Source organism: Phodopus roborovskii, unplaced genomic scaffold (assembly GCF_943737965.1).
Source record: "Phodopus roborovskii unplaced genomic scaffold, PHOROB, whole genome shotgun sequence".
NCBI lineage: Eukaryota > Metazoa > Chordata > Mammalia > Rodentia > Cricetidae > Phodopus > Phodopus roborovskii.
In genome coordinates, this window is record NW_026126549.1 from 21126579 (window position 1) to 21150444 (window position 23866).

Sequence of the window (23866 nt, forward strand, 5' to 3'; positions counted from 1 at the left end):
TTGAGGAGAGATTGTGTGTCAACCTGGAGTGCTCTTGTGGATACACAGCAAACATCTGGGGACAGCCACCAAGGAGATGAGGAGGTAAAGATATTTTCCCCCGTTGGGATGAACTTGACAGCTGTTTCCTATAGCAGGTGTTTCTTGAGGCCACAAAGAAAGTAAAATGCAACAGATTTGTTCCCAAGAAGTAACCAGCACAGGAAATCCCTGTGGTTATAATAACAATCACACCACCATTCGGGTAGAACACCAAAACCCAAATGAAATCCATCAAAGTGTTATATGACCTTCACTGTGCGTAGTGCAGTTGTGGGGATGAGGGGGGGTGGGGAGAAGAGAAATACTAAGGCTTATCTCCATCAGGAGGGACTGCCAATGGGCTGAATCATGACCCCTCCCCATTCATAGATCGAATCCCCAACCATTACCATCTCAGAGTTTTAAGGAGGAGACGAGTAAGTTAAAATGAAGTTATGAGGTAGGCTCTAATCCAACATGATCAAGAGGAGATGGATACAGGCTTCACAAAGGGTCACAATGCATTTATGACATTTGTGAGAGTAATCTCCTGCAAACCACCTTTGCCTTAATAGCAACCACCCGGGTCTGGACCAGCTCTTGGACTTCTGTGTCCACATTTGTGAGGAAATAGCCTTCAGTTGTTTGTGCCACCCAGTACACAGTAGTTCTATACGACAGCTTTACTATACTATTTAATAGAGCCCAAATAATTATAGTGGCATGGATGGTACAAAAGTTACTAAGGTGAGCTGGAAAGATGGCTGTTGCAGAGGACCTGGGCTCAGTAACTACAGTTTTAGGGAATCTGATGTCTCTTCTCTGAGCATCTCATGCACACACACACACAGACACACACACACACCACTCATACACACAATTAAAAATATGTAAAATCTTAAAATTAATTAGCTACCAGGGAACCAAGCCATCCAGTGGCCCTGGATTAGGAGGCACTTACACCATTTACCATCAGCCCAACCCCAGCCTGGGGGATCCCAAGTCCTAACTGGTCTTTCCCAACTCATTCTCTGTACAGCAATCAAACTGATGCTTTCAAAAATCCAAATCCAATGATACTCACCTCTGACTCCCATCCAGGGCCTTTGGCTACCCCCCAGTGGCTTCATTCTACCCTGAGACATAGCTAGACAGCCTGCCATAGCCTAAGGGCCATGTCCACCCAACTCCTGGCTCTTGTTGGTCTCCTAAGCTTCATCTCAGACCTGCTTTCATTTGGCGTCCACCCTGAAGTTTCTTCTTTTTTTCCATGGAATCTGGCTTCCTCTGCACACTGGCAGAGCCTTACTTCCAAAGAGGCACATTGGTGGTGCTTCCCTGGGTTACCTGATCCCACATTTAGGAGAACACAGAGAGGCTGACAGTTTTCAGCAGGGAGAAGTCATATTTAAGCCACTCAACTGCCTGTGACAGGTGAGCCATCAGTGGACAATCATCTGAGGAACAGCTGCCAAGAGCCAAGAGTACAAGCAAGAGGAAAGGTAAAACTAAAATGTGAGTTCCTGAGAGGGTCATAGCATGTTTCTTCCTGGTGACAGCAGCATTCACCTGGGAGCTGTAAAAGGAGCTGAAGGGTGACATTCTGAGCCCGTCAGCCAAGAAAAGTCACCTGCTCAGACAGACATGATGAAAGGCCTCTTTCTTTTTGGTCTGGGTTGCTCACTGCCCTTCCAGACACAAAGAGAAGTGGCTAATCCTTCACCCTATGGAGACCACCCCGAGACCCTTTTATTATCATGTATTCAAGGCAGTGTGCTTTCTGGGGAGACACTAGGCTGTGTGAGCAGTGGCACGACCCAGCAATACTTGAAATGAAGGCAGTGGTATGTAATTACATTAAATTCACAGTGAACTGACACTTACCCCCTTGGTCCAGTCACCTGTAACCCAAATAAAATCCGCTCTGCCTTGTGCTCCTCTTGAGGGCAGGGTTTGTTCTAGACTTTAATGGGTGAGAGAAATACTACCAATACCCAAAACTAATAAAAGAAATCAATTCAGATCTTTGCTGGCTTCTCTTTCCCTCAAGCAGCCCGGGGAAGAAGGTGCCCACATATCTAGCAGACAGAGGTCAACACAAGGCTTTATGCTTTGTGTCATGTGATTGTCTCTGGCTGAGAAAACAGAGGTGTAGGGTACTGAAGCCATGTACCTGATGCCAGCCCAGCCCTCGTACATTTAGCCAGCTATGTCCCTACATAAAACATACTTTTAGTTAGACCCCTTCCTGTCATCCTGCCCTGTAAAATGTTGGAGAATTTTCCTGGCACTTTTGGTAGCAAAGCTGATTACTGGCAATATTAAGGTCAAGAAGGCCCAAGGAATTCCTTGCCACTTGCTTTTCAAACCTCAGCTAAGTGGGCTGTTCAGACAAGAATGGGGAAATGTTATTAAAGCACACGAATGTGTTCATTTGCTTAGCTTCTCCGAGCTACATTAATAGTCAAAACAAAACCCTACCAGAAACGCCTCCCTTCTAGCCAAAGAGCCATCCTGTCCCCAGTCAACTCCAAGAATTCTGGTACGATAATTAACATGTAGGCCAGAGGTCCAAACTCATTACCACAGGACAGGATCTCAGATCAGTAACAGAAGCCCCAAATCATGCTCATATAAAGAGTTATTGACAATACATGTTGGAAAGGACATGCATTCCAAGGGAGACAGCCACGAAGACAAGTGGAAATGTGACTAAGGGGCAAGCAGATGGGAAGAAGGTGAGCTGCTCTTATAGCTCAAAGCTCTTGGAGGTTCTGCAAAGCATCATATATGTTTATACCCAGTGTGGACTTTGCTACCAGCTAAGGAGTACTTCCTGCTGATGTCATGGATGCTGAGGTACTCTAAATCAGGATGCTCATTCCATTTGTAGGAATGAAAGCACCTGAGGGTATCCTGGGCAGGTTAGCTGAGGGCGATGGCCAGCTGCTTTGGGTGTGAAGGCCATCTTTGGACCTTGATTTAGTCAAGGGGAGAAATAGCCTCAGGGAAGGCGGTGGCACCAGATCCTGACAACAGAAGAAAAAAGATTGTCTGATGACAGAGTGATGAGATTAGGGTGGTGAGCCCCATGATTGGCCAGGGAACTTAAAGGTCCTGGATAAAAATATGAACATGGACATTGATTCCTGCCACTTACTCAGGGCCATTGCCAGGCGTGGGATGGGAAGGACTGGAGATTTAGATTCTTCACCTGTGGACACTTGCAGGACTATCAGACCACAGGCCGACAAGGAGCCACACAGCACAGTCATACATGGAAAGTGTCTTGGTCTTCCTGAGGTCGACAGACACAAAAAGCCTTTCTAAAGAGATAGTTATTCTGGTGTCACCTTTCTGGCACCCTCCAAACCCAGTGAGGACCTGGCCCCAAGCAGGAAGTTCTGAGCACAATTAGATCACACAGGCAGTGCACTAAAGCTCACACACATTGGCAAAAGTCATTGTTTATCAAAATTTACTGGGTAATGTCTATGTATTGGGGACTGGGGAAACAGTTGTGTTTCCTGGGCATTGCAAGTTGATAATTACATGGGAAAGATCTATGGTAAGTGATTAAGCATACACAAGATGGGGTGAGTGGAATGAAGGAAATGAGGAATGGGGAGGGGAAGTACTCCAGCCAGACTACAAAGACAGGAGGGAGTCCCCTGTAGTCCAGGGGCTGGAACAAGCCTGCGGGGGAGTGGGGGGGGCAGGCACAGGCAAGGGACCTGAAGCTGGAGAGAACATGATTACATCCAGGAGGCCAGTGTAGGTAGGGTATTGGGGCAACGGAGAGCAGTACAAATATATTGGACAGGTGGCTCTTGAAATATACATTGCTTAAAGGTTTGCTTATCAACCAATAATACTTCTACAGGTATTCTAATTGAAATAGCTGTTTAGGTCAAGTAGGCCGACAGGATGGGCCCCATGAACATACCAGCCTCAGAGGCTACAGGGTCAGCAGGATAGCTGAGATCGGTTTCTAAGGGGACAACCATGAAGATGGACATTGAAGAACCTCATTATGGAGTTTGCCTCCAATATGGCAAGACTATCAATTTGGACAAGATACTGCTCTTGTCTGGACTGTTTGACTTTGTGCTATATAAACTGGACATGCATGACCCACAGAAAAGTGATTGCTGATTCAAGATGGACATTGCTACAGAGTTTCTGCTTCATGGAAGAGTCTGCCAGACAGTCTGCAGGACATAAAGAAAAGTGACCGACAAACTGCCAATACAAGAAGACAGTTTAAAGTTTCCTGCTTTGCTGAAGAGTCTGCTAGACACATTATGGCCTATGGGCTGAAGATGGAAGATTACAAAAGAACTTCGGGTGACCAGGCAGTGAGTTGTCTCTGTCATTTCTAGAGTTTATATACTATCCTTCTGTGGTCTTTGAAGGAGTTGAAGACAGATAGTTATGGTTATAGTTTTCCTTAGATAAGCTTAAAGATAAGTTACATATAAGACTTTAGATTCACAAATATGGGATAGATGATAGAATAAATTTTTTAATCTTGCTAAATGTTAATGGGCTAAATATTGTTAACTGTGATTCTTATTTGATAACTGTTGTGTTATATATTTTGCTATGTTAAGGTTAAAACCCTTGTTTTTATTTAGACAGAAAAGAGGAGATGATGGGAGATGTCATTCTGTATATGTTTCTCATACTGGTTAATAAATAAAGCACTGTTGGCCAATAGGAAAGGAAGATAGGAGGGACTAGGAGACAAGGAGGAAGAGGAAGTAGGAAGGAGGGGTCAAGATGGAGAGCCCGGAGAGAGCAGTATGCAGCAGCCGGCTCCGAGTAAGAAGACCACGTGGAAATACATAGATTAACACAAATGGGTTAATACTTAAGACAGAGCTAGCCGATAAGAAAGTAGTAACTGGCCAACAGTATAATATCAAATACAGAGTCTCTGTGTGTTAATTGGGGCTGGCGCGGCGGCGGGACAAGACCAGGCAGCGGGCAGAAAAACCATACACCTTACAAATGGCGCACACGTGGCTAGTAAGAACTTCCACTTAAAATTTAACAAAAGCTTAAAAAAGGGTTTTAAAAACAAAAGAACAGAGACAAGCAAGGTTTCTTGGTACCAGCATTTTTCTAGGTTGAACTCTGCTTTGCTAGAGACAAGCAGATATTTGCGCGGCTCCTTTAAGGGAAGATTCCTGACTCAGCATAAGAGGCAAAACAAACAAACAAACAAACAAACAAAAAACAAAAACAACCGCACAGCTTTTAAATAACTCTGCTAACAATTTATTGGTGTGTATGAGAGATGGCAATGGCAGTGACCACATCTCCAAGCCGGCAGCATGCTTTCTGGGTGGCAGCACAGACCAAGGCGGTGAGCACAGCTTTCCATGCTGGCGGTAAAAGTACCCTCCACCATCTTTGGTAAATCACGGCTGACACAGCTATGACTTTCATTGTAGTAATGTTGTTGTTTACCAGATAAAAGACTCGTGGCCAGAAAAAGATAAAGATTTACAGTAATGACAGATTCATATTAAGAAAAACCTCTAAAGGTTTACAGTGTGTTTTAAAATATACGTAGACATGGAAAAAATATAAAATGGTTTTAAAAAGACAAAGAGGAACTGGGTGTTGTAGCACACGCCTTTAATCCCAGCACTCAGGAGACAGGCAAGCAGATCTCTGTGATTTGCAAAGTAAACCTGGTATGCAGAGTAAATTTCAGGGCAGGTAAGAGTTACAAGAAGAAACCCTGTCTCAAAAAAAAAAAAATAAAAAAAAAAAATAGAAAAGAAGCAGAATAATAAAAAGCCACAGATGGAGAGAATTTATATACCGTATGGTATTATATTGTCTTTGTATTGTTTGCTGAGGAAACAACAACTGATAAAGGAAATGCTGCTGGATTAATTCAATTTATATATTTTAAAAATGCTTTGACTCAAAAATTTAAGTGTAAGGACAAGTTACTGGGGAAAAGGATTTCTATTTTTGTTTCCACAGAAAATGAAAAGCTGTGGATTCTTTCCAGACTAATGTGGTTTGAGCAAGCCAGACCCCCTGAAACAGAGTACCAGGTGACCCTACATTCAAAACAGCTGGACAAAACAGCCTTGCAGACTACAGCCAGGATTTCTGGTTATCTTCTTAGGATTCCCCCATGACAGCGCCCTTTACCAGCAGGAAGTAGTTTGGAAAGAATGACGTCCAAATTCCCAAATATTGTTTATAAATGTTTGTTTTCATTTAAATGGACTTAGTTATAAGTGGTTAATGATCACAACCAATATCTTTTTAAAAGTAAAAAGGGGATTATGATATAGATGTGAATACTTTGTTTTGGAATGGATTTTCATTTATTGATACAATTTAAGGTCAATTTTATGATATGTATATTTCTCCTCTTGTTTAGGTATTGTGTTTATATAGCTCATTTAGAAATGTAATGTATAATGTAGTATAGATTATAGATAATTACCTGTGATAGTCAAAGCTTAGAGTTAAGTTAGTTAGGTTTTTCAAGATACACAGAGATAAATAGGCATTCTTCAAACCTTTCAAAGACCACAGAAGCATAGTACATAAACTCTAGAAATGACAGAGACAACTCACTGCCTGGTCACCCGAAGTTCTTTTGTAATCTTCCATCTTCAGCCCATAGGCCATAGTGTGTCTGGCAGACTCTTCAGCAAAGCAGGAAACTTTAAACTGTCTTCTTGTATTCTTATTGTATTGCAGTTGTACACTGCAACCGTGTACAACTGATTATTTTTAAACACGTTGATCTTACCGAGAGTTTTGGTAAATAAGCAAACAAGGTCATAATCAAGACAAGGGACATTTCCTTCTCTCCTGATAATGCATAGAAAGATCTTTTGCAGCCAGTCATTCTTTTCTTGACCAAAACCAAACTCTGTTATGATTTATGTTTGGATGTTATGTGTTCATGGATGTGACATTGGTATCCTCTGCTGCTGTCTACCTTAGCTTTTCAGACAGACCCTCTCACTGCACCCAGAGATCACTCATCCCAGGGAACCTCCTGTCTCTGCCTCCTCAGTGCTGGGATTACAAATGTATGCAGTTGTGCCTGGCTTTTCTCTCTTCCTTTTTAAAAACACAAGTGTCAATAACTACACTCAAGTCTTCGGGCTTATGTAGCAAGCATTTTACTGATTGTGACATCTCTGTTTTGATCTCTGCCTATGTTGATTAATCTTGCTCATCTAGCTGTGTGCAGACAAACAGTTGGGTTGCTTTTAGCTCTGGGCTATTATGAACGGAGATGCCAGGAACATTCTTGCATGAATCTTCCTGCAGATCTATGTTTTCATCCTTCGTGAGTCCACAGGTAAGAATGGTGTTGCTGGACCATAGGTAGGTGTGTTGTGAATTCTTATGGCACTTTCATGCAGTTTTCTAACGTTATTGTGTTGTCTGTATTCCCACCATGGCATTCCCACGTATGAGAAATGCCAGCCACCAGGGTGGGTGCACACAGACATTTTGAACTGCATTTCACCAGAAAACTAATGATGTTGAGTCCTCTTTAGGGTCTGTTGGCCACTTATCTTTATTCTTTTGGGATGTGTTGGTTGGGTTTTTACTGATTTTGGTAGTCAAGGAAGGCATTGCCTACTTCAGAGTCATAAGATACTTAACATATATATATTTAGAAGTCTTATGATTTTAGCTTCTATCTTCTTTAGGTCTGTGATATATTTTGAATCAATGATTACATATTGGTTAACAGAGGTCATGTAATAGTGGCAGGGATGGCTCTATTTGTCAGCTGTAAGGACTCCTTTAATTTAATTTCTTTTTTTTTTCCTTTTTTTATTTATTCATTGTATCTTTCACATCCTTTAATTTTATTTTTAACATTTATTCTGAGATAAGGTGTGGTGTTTGAATAAGAATGTCCCCTCTCCCCCATGGGCTCATAGATTTGAATGCTCAGTCACCAGGGAGTGGATCTCTCTGATAGGATTAGGAGGATTAGGAGGTGTGGCCTTTTTGGAGGAAGTGTGTCATCGTGGGTGGACTTTGAGGTTTCAAAAGCTCATATGAATCCCAGATCTTTCTCTTTCTGCCTATGGATCAAGATGTAGCTCTTAGCTACTGCTCCAGAACTTGCCTCTGTGCTGCTATGTTCTCTGCCATGATGATAATGGACTAAACCTCTGAAACTGTAAGCAAGCCCCCCCCCCCATTACATGCTTCCTTTTATAATAGTTGCCTTGGTCATGGTGTCTCTTTGCAGCAATAGAGCAGTGACTAAGACACAAGGTCTTATGCAACTCTGGCTGTCATAGACTTTACTATGTAGACTAGGATGACCTCCAACTTATAGAGATCCACCTGCCTCTGCCTCCCAAATGCTAAGATTAGAAGTATGTGCCACCATACATACCCAGTTTTTTTTTTTTTTTTTTTTTTTTATTGTAGATGTCCTGCATGCAAGTTTCAAATCTCCAACCACACACATCTATGAGATCACATTCAGGTTACCTGAGGGCTCCCTTTTAATGTCAAAAGCATTTCCGGACCTCTCTGTATTAGTACTCTGTGTTGTATCTGCTGATAGCTTTTCTGTCAAATTTAATTTCCCACAACACATGCACTGGCAGATGCCATTCATCTGAAGTTCAGCATGCACAGGCATTCCCTAAAGCTCTGGAAGCTATGCCCTGGTCCCTCCATGGCTTGGGACTGCAGATGGCGAGCAAGTGTATGCACATCTGACTGACACATGACTCCTGTCCTCAAGGAGCTTTGGATTTAAGAGAGGCACTCAGGAATGCACTAGCAAACCACACTGACCTACAGAAAATGAGTTGTAGCCAGAAAAATGTTTGATTCAAAATATTCAGAATAAATAAACTTTAGCAGACAGCATTAAGTCAGTTGAGAAGGGGATGAGACGTATCTGTCTGGAACAGTGTTTTATCCTAGGGATGGCTAGGACTGTGGTAAATAGGAATAGTTAGTTGTAAGAGTGAAACATATGGCTTATAACTCGCCTTTCCTTGTTTAGAGTCTGCTCAGGTGTAGACTACAGAAACCCAGCTGAAAGGAGTTGAAGCAAAAATAGAATCTGTTGGCTCTTACAACCGGGAAGTCTAGGGTGGGAGGTAGCTTTGGCTTCAGGTATGGATGCACTCATAGATTTTTCTATAAGGTCACAGCTATGATTTTATTGTTTCCCACGTTTGTCAGATAAATTGGCCACTGGAGTCCCTATATCATCATCTCAATTCAGTAACCTTAATGAAGTGAAATAGTCACCTTAAAAATTAATGTGACACTAGGTGGTGGTGTGGCATGCCTTTAATCCCAGAACTCAGGGGGTAGAGGCAGGCAGATCTCTTGAGTTCAAGGCCAGCCTGTTCTACAGGGTGAGTTCCAGGACAGCCAGGGATACATAGAGAATCCCTGTCTTGAAGAACAAAATACAAAGAATCAATGTGATCTCTGACTCATGGCTGCAATAAAAAAACAAACAAACATCAAAAAAAAAAAAAAAAAAACTACTTACGGGAAGTTTTCAGAATGGGGTCTAACATGTAATAAAGTCCTTAGTTACTAGCTAACAATTAAGTCCTGTGTTATCAATACATGCTCTGATTCCCTTTCCCAGGAGAATGAAGACATGGCGGTCACAATAGTGCAACGTGATGATTAGTTCACACATTTAGAGTGACTTCTCCCAGCACATTCACCTGTATTTCATTGCTTTCTCACCATCCAACTTTTTGAGTGTTTTCCACATGCTGGGTACTATGCTAAGCATTTCAACCCATTCTTTCACTCCACTCTTATTCCTATCTAGAGAGAAGACTGAAGTGTGGGCAGGGAGAGATAAATAGAGTCATTGCAGGTGACATGGCCAGGAAGCAGAGCACCACTGGAATCTGAACCCACGCTACCTGCCTGACCGTGTAGCTCTAGCACTTACTACTATCTAGGTTTCTCGATCGAGTCAGTGACCTAGTTTTAAAGTTTTACAGTTTGCACAGTGTCAGAAAGCAGAATCAGATATCAGGTCCACTGGCCGGCACAAGGGTACTGATGCAGAGTAGTGATGTATAGTGAGCATCAGTGCCATGAACTCTCTGCAGTCCCACGTTCTCCCTCTCATAAGTCGCTTGTAACATTGCGTGTTGCCAACTCCTGGGCTCCGCAGTGTTATCAGTTAGGTAATGCCATGAGTTCTTCCTAAATAATGCACAGCCATTGTCAGGTCACTACTCAGCTCAAAACCTCTCCTGTCTCCTCACTGACTACTCCTTAGCTGGCACCTGAAAGTCTCAAAGACCAGATCCTCGCCAGTCCTCCAGCCTTATTTCATCCCACCACCTCACATTTCCTACTGCACGCACACAACTGCTGGTGCCCCTGACCCTTCCCTAAATGCTCATGCCCTTTATGTCATTCTACATCACAGTTTCCAGCCAAAGGCCCAAGACTCAGAAATTGTACAATAAGGGGTTGTGGGATGCATGTCAATTAGAATAACTAATTAAGTCATGCTGTCCCTTCTCCTTGACCTTACACAACTTTGTCCATCTTCTTGGGGTCTAGATTGAACTGTGCATTCCCAGGACTTCCAAAGGACTTTGGCTTGCCTCCATCATACCTCTTGTCTCTCTATACCTGAAGGCTTTGCTCATAGCACTATCCCCCCCCCCCCCCACCAGCCTGTGTCTTAGAGATGCCTGATGGAAATGATCTTTGATTCGCATCTCTGTCCTGGGTATCTCAGCTGCCTGGAACATCATTGCCACACAAATTGGGGATTTGTTTATTGTCTGAGTGAATGAGCAAATAGTACTGGGATATCCAGCTGCAAGACTAACATCCAATCCATGTGTTCCCTGGGGCTTCCATTGCAGAAAATAGGGAAAGAATGTACAAAGGAGGGACAGGAAGGCAGAAAAGGTGGCCTCAGCCAGATGTACGTGGTGTGACACCTGCACAGCTGCCTCCCAGCTTGTGGAGCCTTGTCCAGGTGATTTACTTGTGGAATTCAGTTTCTTTTTATGCAAAATAAGGGTACTAAATTTATCTTTTTCACATATTTACTCAAGTCTCTGTTTCCTGTTTCAAATCTGAGATTTGGAGCCAGCTGCTTCTTGTCTGAGACAGTTTCTTTTCCTGTGAATTAAGTATAATATATGGTGTCTACCACACAGGAATTTTGTGAGGGCTTAGGGAGTTAGTACAGGGAAAGCCATGAACCTGTGTTCTACATACGCTGGCACAAGCAGTACTTATCTGAGATTGAATTAGGAACACAGGATTAAGCAGAACAAAGCAGGCAGGGCCTGTCACTCAGCCATCATGGGAGTTTTCAAAGGGGACAAGAGATAGAAAGGAAGTCATTGAGCTAATGAGCATAATCGCTATGGACTGTGCTAGGTCTGACTGTGAAGAACGGTGAAGATGCGTCATAACGCGGGTGTTTCTTAGCTACAGAACTCAGGGGAGTGGTGTAAGGATTCAATAAAGTAATATGCAGAAAATACTCAGACTATAGTTAGAAAAGAATGCCTCTTCACTAGGAGGAGGGGAAGGAGGAGGCATCTCTGATGGAGGTTGGGCTTCTCATTGTTCTATGAACGCTGCCTCCCAGGACTCCTCTTCTTATGTGTGTGACAGTCCCAGCTCTGTGTGTGCCCTTTGAAAGGGGGATTTATGGTCACCTGAGGTGCCTGTGCCACATAATCCTAACATCAGACGCAATGCTTCCATGCTGACTGTGAAAATAGCACAATTCAGTGGATGCCTTAGTCTACCTTTGGACAGCCGGGCCAGGATTCCTAGGTGGTTTTCCGGATCTTAAAATGCAGAAACAGACCTCAGGCAGCCCCTGCTCCTGCGTGCTGAGAGTGGCTCACAGCAGGAAGATTGGCACTTGGTGGAGTACGCTTCAGGTGCTTAAAATAGATCAACTGTGTCATTAGACTACTCAAAGCAGTCATCTCATTGGCTCTGCCGGCAAGGGCAAGTGATGATAGCCCGTGGAGAAAGACCTTTGCTTTGCACAAAATCAAGCAGAGGCAAGGCAACAGCTCTGGAAGATTCTGCCCGTGGGGAGTGGGAGTTGGCCGGGAGGGGGTGGGGCTGGTCACAGGTGCAGAAGCAGTATCCTGTCCCCAGCAGCCCACAGCAATGGGAAGCCTGCCTGTTTGTGCTTTGTCTACCTTGTGCTCTACTAAACTTTCTGAGGGGTTAGCTGCTCTCACAGGCAGACATGGACTGATGTGCGATGCTGAGTCTAGGGTCTCCCTGCTCCCTAGCAGGTTTTGTATCCTCCACTGTTTGCTCAGTTCGTCCTGAGCACATGGTTATTACTGTCCTTTCTGAACATGATGCACCCGTAGGCAGAGCCATGCTCTGATCTCTCGAAGTCACACAGCCTGAATGTCACAGGCCAGTAGCACACAGTGCACAGTGCCTCCTCCGGAGCCTGAGACCAGTTCACCGCCAGGCCTCTCCTTCCTTGAAGGATAACTATGGTGGTCCAGGAAGGGAGAATTTGGCTAAGAAGGGACACAATCATGTACCTTTACCAAAGAGCTTTGCAGATAACATGGGCTTTTCATTAACCAATTCATCCATCAGATGTATTTTGAGCAGCTGCATGTAACAGGCACTGTGCTTTGCTTTCTGTGACCTCTAGGGGAATGGGAAGAGGTTTTAGAAAGGCCCCAGGTTGCTAAAGGAGAGTCCTGCTGAGGCTTCCCAGCACTTATTCCTGGCAGTTGTCTTTCTGAGCTCATACTGTGACTGGATGTCCTCAGATGGACCATACATGATTTTTATGTCACAACAAAAATGGAACAACCATCAAAGAAGACTTGAAGGATGCCTTTCTTCCAGCACTGGGACCATTGATCCAAAATAGTCTCCTTTGCTCTTGGTCCTGCTTTCTATGACCACATTCCCTGGAAACAAAAGCTGATCTCCAGGGGACAGGGTACCCTGCCTTAGCTCAAAAGCATCTAATAGGGTAAGATATCCACCCTCTAGAAGCACATCAGCTAAGGAAATAAAGACCTACAGTGGGGTTTGTTCTCTTCAAGGGGACTTTAATACCTGCCAGTAGGAGGTAGATTGATCAGTTACCAACTCCAGGCAGGACGTTCTCCCATAAGCATCAAGGATGAGCTACAGTTTCTACATGCATTCCTCCACATTTGATGCTATATGGGTCATCTAATAGACTGGACTATAAAAATTCAAGTGTCATAGTGGCAACATAACATAGAAACTTCTGTTGAGTAACAGGAAGTGGGAGCAACTGGGGCTAAAGAAACTTGTATACATATAGTAAACTTATAGTATAAATCCTACTAACTGTGGTCATGTTTTGGGGAGTGGGGAACAGGGATTTGGGATCTTATAGTTTTCCTTCTTCTTTTCTTTTCTTTTTTCTTTCTTTTTTTTTTTTTTTTTTTTTTTTTTTTTTTTTTTTTGAGACAGACTTTCTCTGTGTAGCCCTGGCTATCTTGGGACTTGCTCTGTAGATCATGCTGTCCTTGAACTCAGAGATACACGTATCTCTACCTCCTGATTACTGGGATTAAAAGTGTGCACCACCAGCATGCAAGCTCTAGTTTTGTAGTTAGCTAATAATTCAAAATTATTAAATATTCAGTACAGGGCAAACACAGCATGTTGGCCACCAGGGCCTAATTGCGCTTACAAGTGTGGTTCATGAAAGTGAGCTGAAAGTGAGCCACACTGGTTATAGTTATTGTCTGTTACCAGAGTCATGCTTGGTGCAGACCTAGATTTAGCAAATAATCTTTGAGTGAATACATCATCCAGTTTTGATTTCCTTTTTGAACATCGCCAGAAGCTAGGAAAACTGGGAACCAAGACTATGCCTATAAATTCCCTTACACTACTGAATATCATAGCTGTATAATGTCTTGAGTGGGTGTGTGATGTGTATTCAAACTGAGTGTGAACATTCTAAGCCACCTCTGGCCTTCCCTTGTATGAGGTACTCACTCCTCTTTTTTCCTCCTCTCTTTCCCTTTCTTCTCTCCCTCCCTTTCTCTCTTTATTCCTTCTTTTCATTCTCTCTCACTTTGTAGCTGAGGATGACCTTGAACCTTTGACCCTCCTTCTTCCACCTCTCCAGTGTTGTGACTACAGGTGCAAGCTTCCACCCCCGTTCATACTTGGGATCCAACCCAGAGCCTGCTGCATATAGCCAAGCACTCTGCCAACTGAGCCCTACTTATAGCCCAAGATGTCTGTCTATCTTTCTGGTCAGGAATGGCAAAATGAGTGTTTAAGCATCAACACTGGAGGGAGAACTTAGGTAACACTAGTATTTCATATTACCTGTCAGTATCCTATGCCAGCTCTGGGGGCTCAGTGTTTGGAGAAACCTACCCACAGGGAGTACTTCCTTTTGAAGGCTTTCTCCTAATAAGACTAGAGATTGGTGCTAGAGATTGCTAGAGATGACTTGTGTCCTCCATCCTGATTCAGACCTGGATATCTCAAGATATTGTTTCTCAGACCACAATCTGATTTGCAGATAAACTTCACATAGAAAATCAAGTTAAAACGAGGCCATGAGGGTGGTCCAAATCCAGTGTGACTTGTGTCCTTACCAGAAGGAATAATGTGGACACACACACACACACACACACACACACACACACACACACACACACACACGGCTAGATAAAGGCTAGGAAATACCAGGAGCCTCAGATCACCAGAGGGAACTCCCTGTGGTAAAACCTTGATTTTAGACTTGCAGCCTCAAGAATTGTAAAGCAACTCTGTTGTAGAATATCAGTTGAAGATGGGTTACATTCATTGATGCTGTGCAACATTTGTTTAATGATGCAAAGATGAGTTACTTTCTTTTTTGTTGCATTTGTTTTAACTCTGTGAAGCTGTGTTACTCTGCCTGTCTAAACACCTGATTGGTGTAATAAAGAGCTGAACAGCCAATAGCTAGGCAGGAGAGAGAAACAGGTGGGGCTGGCAGGCAGGGAGAATAAATAGAGGATCAAGGAGAAGGAGAAGAGGACTCCAGAGGTCAGTCACCCAGCTACACAGTAAACCACAGAGTATGAAGTAAAGAAAAGTATATAGAAAGATAAAAGTCCAGAGGCAAAAGATAGATCAAACAATTCAAGAAAAATCCACAAGAAAGAAGCCAAGCTAAGGCCAGGCCTTCATAAGAAAGAAGATTCTGTGTGCTTTATTTGGGAGTTGGGTGGTGGACCCTTCTAATAGCCAAATGAGTGGGGGGGACCCGCAAAAAGCAAAAAGCCCACCAACTATACAACACATCTTTGTTCAAAACACTCAGCATGTAATACAGGCTATGAAAACCCTAGTGAAATAATACACTCTTTCTTACTCATTTTATAATCACTTGGTATGTGCTAGACATCACTTTAAGCAATTTACAACTACAGATGTATTTATTACTTTTAAGAAAGATTTTATTTTATGCATATGAGTATTTTACCTGCATGCACATTTATGTACAATGTGAGTGCCAGGTGCCCTCAGATGTCAGAAGTAAACATCAGATCTTCTAGAACTGGGGTTAAGTATGGTTGTGAACCACCACGCGGATGCTGGAAACCAAACCCAGACCCTCTGTGAGAGCAACACTGCTCTTTATTGCTGAGCTGTTTCTCTGGCCCCCAGATTCATTTATTCTCAACAACTCTATGAGAAGTCTTACTAATACTCCAAGCCCCCTTGATTATCATCAAAGCAGGGAAGCTGGGTAGAAAGTGGGCAGTTTAGTTATAAATACACATCAAGTAAGGGTAGGGATGGATTTAAACTCCAGCATATTAGATCGGTGTTCCCTTAGGATCTACAGGATGACAATTTAATCGACAAACTACCTAGAGTTGAGGGGTGCTTACACACTTCTGCTTGTTTTCTGTTCATTTACAATGGAATCTGGTGAATGTTGGGTGAGAGCCAGGGGTTGACCATTCACTACAGCAGATGCTATCTCAGCAAGATGGAACATTTGCCAGACAGGGAAGTCGGGATTCGGGGCTGACATCACCTCCTTTGTACAATCCAAGTGCTCTTGAAAGCACACCGAGACGCCGGGATGTATGTGCCTTACTTTGGATGGTTTAAAAGTGGTTTATTTACATTGTTCCTCTAGGCCCCTGAAGGTAATCATTAGCAACACATGTTCTTTATCTGGGAACTTTTTTCCCCCCAAGTTTGGAACTTCTTGAGTGGCATCCTACTGCATTTGTGCTGGAGATAGATCCTTCTCTTGAAGTCTTAGGACACTTAATGTAGGCAGTGGCTTTTGCACAGGAAGGACATCTTGCTCCCTGGGCTGATGGCTACACTGACTTCCCTTGTCTCCTAATTCTCTTCTTAGCCCTGTGTGGCTGTGGAAGGGTGGCTACTATAGATCTGTCAAATGCTTTTCTTGTCCCATGGCTCTGGTGGCACTGGGCCACTGGGTGGACTCAAGACAGGGAGGGCAGAACAGTGTTTGTTTCCCTGGTTACTTCTCTAGAACTGGGGTAGTCACTCTCATGGAGCCAAGGATGGCAGGTCCTCTTAAGTACTGCCTACCCAGATCCTAGATGACCCTCCTGGCTCCTTCCTTCTGCCCTTCAGGCCAGGGGTCATCATGATAGGGTTGTGGAATGGCTACAGTAACTAGCCTCCCAGGGTTAGTTGCTGTAGCCATTGCTGACTCTTCTTATTTTTCTGTGTTTCCCACACATTTGTGAAAAAGCTTTTTCTCAGTCTCCCTATACATTGCTCCCTGCCAGAAGCCCAGCTGAGAGCCCAGCTGTTTTTCTTTTTTTAACCCTACACTCTAAGTAGGTGGCAGTCATAAGGTCTATTTTCTATTGAATCTTTCCCCTTATTTTATCTTGAAACCACTAAGAACCCTGCTGGCCTGGTACCTCTTCTGAATCAGGGCAATATGTGTCAACCATGTAGGGTTCTCACTGCCCTTTACAGCTTAAGTCAAATACAATACTGGGTTCCTGAAAGTTATGGCTCATTTATATCTAAAGCCCTATACTGGCTATTGTAATGATAAAGCAGTCTGATGTCAATCGAAGAGCTTGGCTGCTATGATACCATCCGTTCAGAACCTTGCTTTACTCAGTGGCCAACTTTAGATTGACTCACCTCTGTCCTCAGTGAGCATTTCAATTGGTTGTCTCAAGAACCCTGATTGTTTTGTTTTGTTTTGTTTTTTTTACCCCTCACATTCTAGATATAACACATTATGTCTGAGATCACAGAGTGCATGATAACCCTGAATTTGAATCCAGGAATCTATACTTCAAAGCTCAGTTTCTTCCTGATGGTAACTCTCTTGTGGGGTTAAATAATTTCTGAATATGCTTTCCAACAAAAGACTACACAGAAAGAGTAATTTCACAGAAAGAGTAATTTTGGCAGTGTGCCAGGCCCTGAGAAAGCATGGAGGGCATTGTCCATGGTGTGCAGGATGCTCATTTCATCATGAGTATGACCCATGCCTGAGTTTTGCATATAGGGAAGCACAGCCTTCAGGAGCTCTGGGAGTTCTCATCCAGTGAGTAATACAACATTTTACAGGACTCTAGTGTTCAGGTCCTCAAGCACACTGGGGTCTATTCAATCTCTTATGGTTTTGGAACTCCTGGTATCAACACAAGAACTTCAACAGACAATAAAAGATTATTGCTGCCTGAGCATTCACAATTGATGGATGGTATCCATGACTCTAGACTGACAGTAACTGATTCTGGGTTCATGAAAACCCCAGGGTGTGTCACTGCTGCAGGCTGCATAACACAGCCTATGTGGAATTGGGTATTTTCAGAGCTGGGCCTCATGTAGGGACCACATGCATGTGTATAGAATGACAGAGAACAAGTTTGGAGACTCTGAACATCCTCCATGGAGATGTTAGCTAGCACAGGGATCTGGGGAGAGCTTCAGCTTCAGAGGGAGGAGAGGCCAGCTGGGTGAAGCATGGGAGACGGCAGAGTGGCTGGTGTGATGTAGAGAGGACTTACTGACATTTAGGGTCACAGGAGTGGGCTCACAGAGGCATGAAGGAGGCAAATATAAGGACAGAGCTGGGCGGTGGTGGTGCATGCCTTTAATCCCAGCACTCAGGATATAGAGGTAGGCAGATCTCTGTGAGTTTGAAGCCAGCTTGGTCTACAAAGCAAGTTCTAAGACAGCCAGGGCTACAAAGAGAAACCCTGTCTCAAAAACAAAAACAAAAGGACACAGAATGGTGTAGTAGAGGAGGGGTGGAGCTGGATCATTTGCAATGCTGCAGAAGGCGATGAAAATCCAACAGGGAGAATGACTGGGGTGGGACACACCAGTTAGGAGATGCCTCAGTGCAACAGGGGACAAACAATCCCTGGAATTAGACTGGGAATGTATAGGAGGGAAGAAAGCTAGAAGAGGGAGCCAGCCATAGAAGCCAGGGCCTACCCTTGGCCTTGAAACCTTGTCTCTCCTCTAGGATACAACTTTTAAACCGGGTTACCACTTACATGGGGTTGTGTAACAATGCAGGGGTTGTGAAAACTTGGTAAGGGTGAAAGGCTTCTGACTGCTCAAGGAACAAAGATGAATTTAAAGTTGAATAGGTAATGAATTTGGCACTTCTGGCAGGTCTAGGCTGTGCTGTGTCACATGACCTCACAGTGCCCTGTCTCTTCACTGAGAGTGCACCACAAGGTGCCAAGAACCCTGCCCAAAACACTGTAGCTCAGATTTGAAACTATTGCATGTTAGGAATGTCAGTGTTTTCCCTGTACTTACCAACGTTATTTGCTCTTATAGAAACATAATGGTTCAATCATGGAAAACAAAGGCTTTTATACCGCTCTATTATCACACCTCACTATGTAAATACCAAATTAGTATTTTTTTTTGGATTGTATTATGTTAAAAATTTTTTTCATTTTTTTATTTTTTTTTTTTAGCCTTTGGTTTTTTGAGACAGGGTTTCTCTGTATAGCCCTGGCTGTCCTGGAACTCACTCTGTAGACCAGGCTGGTCTCTCACAGAGAGTTACCTGAATTCTCCACCACTGCCTGGCAGAACATTTGCCTTTAAAAACTGCTATTTGAGTTGTTGACTTTACTTTCATGAAAAATTATTAAATTTTGGCTTGGAATTAGGAAAGAATTTCCAGCAATTTCTGAAATAGCCCTAAACATATTTCTACCTTTTTTTAAACTGTGTATTTATGTGAGATGGTGTTTTCAGAATTGATGATTATAAAACCAAGAGACTGATTAACTCTGAAAATGCTGAAGATATTCTATGCCCTACTGTATCAAATAGTCAATCACGAGTTAATTAATTATGTAAAAATAGTCATATTATGCATGGCAGTATGCAAATTTATTTTAGTATTCAATAGGAAGTACATTTATAGTATTTCAAAGAATTCTTTCAAAATATGTTTCTTTATAATTTATTGTCAGCAAAAAGTTTGACTTCTTTTGAAAATCATTTTCAGATTTATTTATGGTATTGTATGTGTATGAGTGTTTGGCCTTCATGTATGTGTGTGCAACACAAGCATGCCTAGTGCCCACAGAGCTAGAAGAGGGCGTCCGATCCTCCGGAACTGGAATTAGTAGAATTCCTGTTGCAGAGGATGTGAACTGCCACGTGGGTGCTGGGAGTCAGAAGCTGCAAAAGCAGTAAATGCTGCACCATCTCTTCAACACAAATATTTGATTTCTAGATCTACTTCACATCCCTACACATCTGGGGGCTGTGCAAATATTTCCTGGGTGAAAAGGGGTTGTGAGTGGAAAAGTTTAAGAAGTCCTGCTCTAGGAGGCCCCTTCCTCTTCCCTCATTGGCTCTGAGGGCAGAGTCCTACCTGTTGTACCCTTTCGGCCCATTCCCCAGCCCCAGAATCACTCTTCTTCCAAATGCCTTGCTAATGTTGATCATCATGTCAAAAGCAAGGACTCAGATATTGCTGAAATCCACACTGAGTAACGATTGGCTGAACACTCTCCTGTTTTGTTATGTGAGAAACAACTTTCTTATTAACGAACATAATTTACACGTGTTTATAAAACATTCCTTTGTCCAAATTTACCTTTCAGGTATGATTCTCACTTCATAGCAAAGGTGTGACACCTGAGAGGTTAAGTGATCTGATTGCTAATGCCCCGAAGTTAATCTAGTGGTGATGGCCAATGGTGGTCAGAGGAAAGATGATAGGCAGATCACCTGTTGTAACATGATGGCAGCTGTGTCTGCGGATAAGTACTTCACTAAGTATTTTACACAAAATTTTTATATGTAGTGTCCATTCCAGTCTGGTTTTTTTTTTCAGTTGAAATAACATGCTGAATATCACAAAGTTACTAAGAGGAAAAAGACAAACTGAACTTGGAACCATCTGATACAGGGTGAGCTTGAGCAATTCTCTCTCTCTCTCTATCTCCTCTCACTTTGTAATTTATCCTGGCCTGGAACTTACCAGGTAACCCAGGCTGGCTTTGAACTTAGGGAAGTCCTCCTGCCTCAGCCACCAGAAATCTGGGATTACAGGCCATGCAACACAATACCTGGCTAGCTGCTCTTACAGTTGCCTCCAAGCCACAGCCCTTGTATTCTCCAGATGAACTGGTTAGGAGTTGGGCAATAAGTTACAATTTGTCCAAACTTTGATACCAGCACCTGCACCACTGATTGGGAATAGGACACACTGTCACATACAATTCCCATCCCAGGACCTTTCACAATCCAACAATTAACTACATGACTTGGAATGACCTAATATTAATAGCAAAGTCTCATCTACAAAGCTGGAGCCATCTCACAGCTTCTATGTGGAGCCAGCTTAGTAACTGGGGTGAGGACCCCTTAACTGGAAGTGAGATAAACACAGAGAGCTGTGCGAATTGGGCTATTCCATGTCATGAACGGGATCAGTTTTTTATAACATCAAACTAACCAGGGGCCTCCTGCCAACACTCTGCCTCTGTGGCCCTATGGCCTTGTCACTCTGGTGAGGTCTGATTTATATTCTCCCCATCTGTAGGTTCCCTTTGTTGGGGTGAAGTTTAAAGATGAAGTCAGTTCTCAGGCCCCGAGTCTGAGTTTCCTCACAGGGTCTTCTGCTACTGAGTATACCTCCCCATAGGGTGCTCAGGGCTCCCAAGGCTGTCCTGGCCATTTTATTGCCTATTTCCCAGGACCCCTGCAAGCTTAACATTCCCTAACCAGGGGGAAAAAAAGGCATTTTTTTTTCAGTCTGTGTCATGTACATGTAACCACATTGATCATTATTTTGAAGAAAGGAAGGACAGAATGAAGGAAAATCTGTTTGGTTTTTTTGTTTTGTTTTCAGTCTGAAATAATGCTGCTAACAGGATAAGCATTTCTTAGGATTGTAGACTGTGAAAAGGCAGAGTCAGTTTCTTATTGCCTTTCTTAGTTCCTTGGAAAACAGATGATCTATCCTTCTTGTCTATCAGTTACTGGGAAAGACTCCCATAAATACAATTCCCTCCTAGATAGAGTAAGGAGTGGCAGGCAATCCACACCTTAATTTTTCTGGACATACACAGATGTAAACATATGGCCCTCCAGTGACAGGTTAACAGGATTTGCCCCCACCCCCTCCTCAGGTCTGGTAGGAAGCCAAAGCCATAATTTCAGACTGTCAGCTAAGAGGAAAATTCTTCGGCTATAAGAGGGAAAGGGAGCCCAGCCTCACTCACTTGCTTGGCATAGCTGTGTGATACACAAAGGAAGACAACAGAGACGTGAGTCACACAAATACATAGTAAATAAATACATTTCATTTCCATCCCAGTAGCTTTGCTTTGTTTCCCTTAACTCTGTGCCAAGGCCTTGGGATGGAGGGAGGGTCAGGAAACAGGAGTCTAGGCTGGACAGTCTCCTACCCAGGTGCTGACCCATGCACCGTGCCCTTGCTGCTGAGCTCTAGCTTTTGTAGAAAGAACTTGTCAGTTCTTAGATCAGAAGGGTCTCTGATCCAACCATCCTGATCTCACAGCTGAGCAATCTGAGAGGCAGAGTTGGGACTATTTCCAAAAGTCAGAGCCTCCAACTGGGAACGCACACAGGAGGAGTCCTCTCCTTCAATAATCGTTTTTGGGGCTAGGATGACCCCAGCAATCAAGTTGACAAGAGAGCAGCACAGTGACATTTGAACTCAGTTATGTCTCCCTAAGGCATTACCCAACCAGAGCCTATGGTCAGAGTGGACGTTGTTGGAGGTAGATTGTCACTTCCTGGGTTCCTGAGAGCATTTCCTGACAGCTAGGGCCCAAACCAGGAGCAAAATGTCTGGTCCAGGCTCTGCAGGGCAGTTATTGCCTCTGCCATTACCAGAGCTATTACTCAAAGGACTTGCCACTTCCTCTCATTCTCCTGTAGGCTAAGCAGCCTCCAGGTAAGTGGGCAATCAGCCTGGACCACAGAGGGAACCAAAGCTGGATCTTTTTTCTAGACCCAAAGGCGCTTCATGACGATTTGTTTATCAAATTGCTCTTTGCTATCTCAGGTCCGCCCAGGCCCGCCCACAGCTTCCCTGCTCTTCCCGGGACAAGCAGGGCCTCCCTGGGTTTCCAGATGTGGGCAAGGAGGTCTCCTGGGAGCCCCCCACAGTCAGACAATGGCCACACTGCTGCTTCCTAGGCCTTTCCAGGCATAGCTAAGAGACAGCAGTTTTCCCGACAGAGGCAAGTGGCGCCGCCAATTAAACATTAGCAAAATCGTCTGGAAAAGGCAGATCCCCAAAGCTCTCTCCCTGTGCCAGGGAGCTCCGACAGCACCCAAAGGACAGAGTCCAGGGTCAGGTGTCCCCAGCAGATACCGGCTTCCTTCCTCTTTCCAGGCAGCCGGGGCGCAGGCTCCTGCACCTCCCGCCCCCACCCCTGTTCCCATGGCAAAGGAGAGGAGGATCCACTTACTGCTCGTGTTCATGGTGATGCCTTTGCTCTGGGTCTTTCATTCAATACGGAGGCCCCGGTTGCTTTTTAAATCTTGCGTTCTCCTGGCCTCACTCATCACCTAGGGGTGAAAAGGCAGAGCAGAACCAGCTGTGTATCCTCAGGTGCGCTGTCCCCCTGCTGGTCCCTCTCTGTCTGGCCTGGAACCGCTGGCCTTGAAGGCGAGTGGACGAGTAGGGCAGGTGAACAGGGGGAAGGACTGGGATGCCCCGTCCCCGGCACCACCTGGGACCCGAACCCCGTTCAGTAGCGGGCTGTCAGCGCCGGCTTCGCTCACCCTGTGTTATCCCAGCCGGCAGGCTGCGGAGCCCGAAGGGGGTGTGGACCATAGGGAGGCAGGGCGGGGGCAGTGCGTCCCCGCCCGGCCTCGGGAGCAGTGACCCGCCCCGGGACCCACCTCTTGGCCAGCTTTGGGAGCCAGAGGCCCCTGCCCCGGCCCCTGAGAGCGGCTCATGAATCCCGCTGGTCGTCTGGGTTCTGGGATGCCAGAGCGAGCCAGGCGAAACCTGAGAGCTCGCCATCCATGATGTGGGCTCCCGGTTTGGCAGCGCGGGGGGCGCGGCTGCTCGCTGCTGCCACCTGCTGGATGCGCCGGCGCGTGTCCGAGGCCCCGCCCTGCAGGGCTTCTGCCTGGGTGCTGGGGGTGGTGGGCAGGAAAAAAAAAAAAAAAAAAAAAAAAAAGACTCTGATGTCCTGGGGGCCAAAATGGGGTGGTGGACCTGGATCTTTGGGATGAACCTATACAGGGAAGGAAAGTTATCATTGGGACGGACTTAAAAGGAGATACTGGCTTTGCGGGAGAACTCCCATTTCAGCATTTCAGCCCAGGA

General features: G+C 44.4%; 1 protein-coding gene across 8 annotated transcripts in view; it reads right to left on the minus strand.

Annotated features, from left to right (window-relative positions):
* The window catches only part of Ablim3 (actin binding LIM protein family member 3), a 114702-nt gene extending 91097 nt beyond the window's left edge, over positions 1–23605 (minus strand). For 4 of the 8 annotated variants that reach the window (XM_051201139.1, XM_051201137.1, XM_051201138.1 and 1 more), the window contains exons 1-2: positions 23434–23604; positions 22998–23097 (exon numbers count right to left, since the gene is read on the minus strand). In XM_051201139.1, the coding sequence (XP_051057096.1) occupies positions 22998–23010 (13 nt within the window). In that variant the 5' untranslated portion in view covers positions 23011–23097; positions 23434–23604. Of the gene's footprint in view, positions 1–22997; positions 23278–23433 lie in introns of those variants that run through there. The other 4 variants (XM_051201135.1, XM_051201134.1, XM_051201140.1 and 1 more) reach the window with 3 other exon arrangements.
* Between the last annotated feature and the right edge of the window lie 261 nt (positions 23606–23866).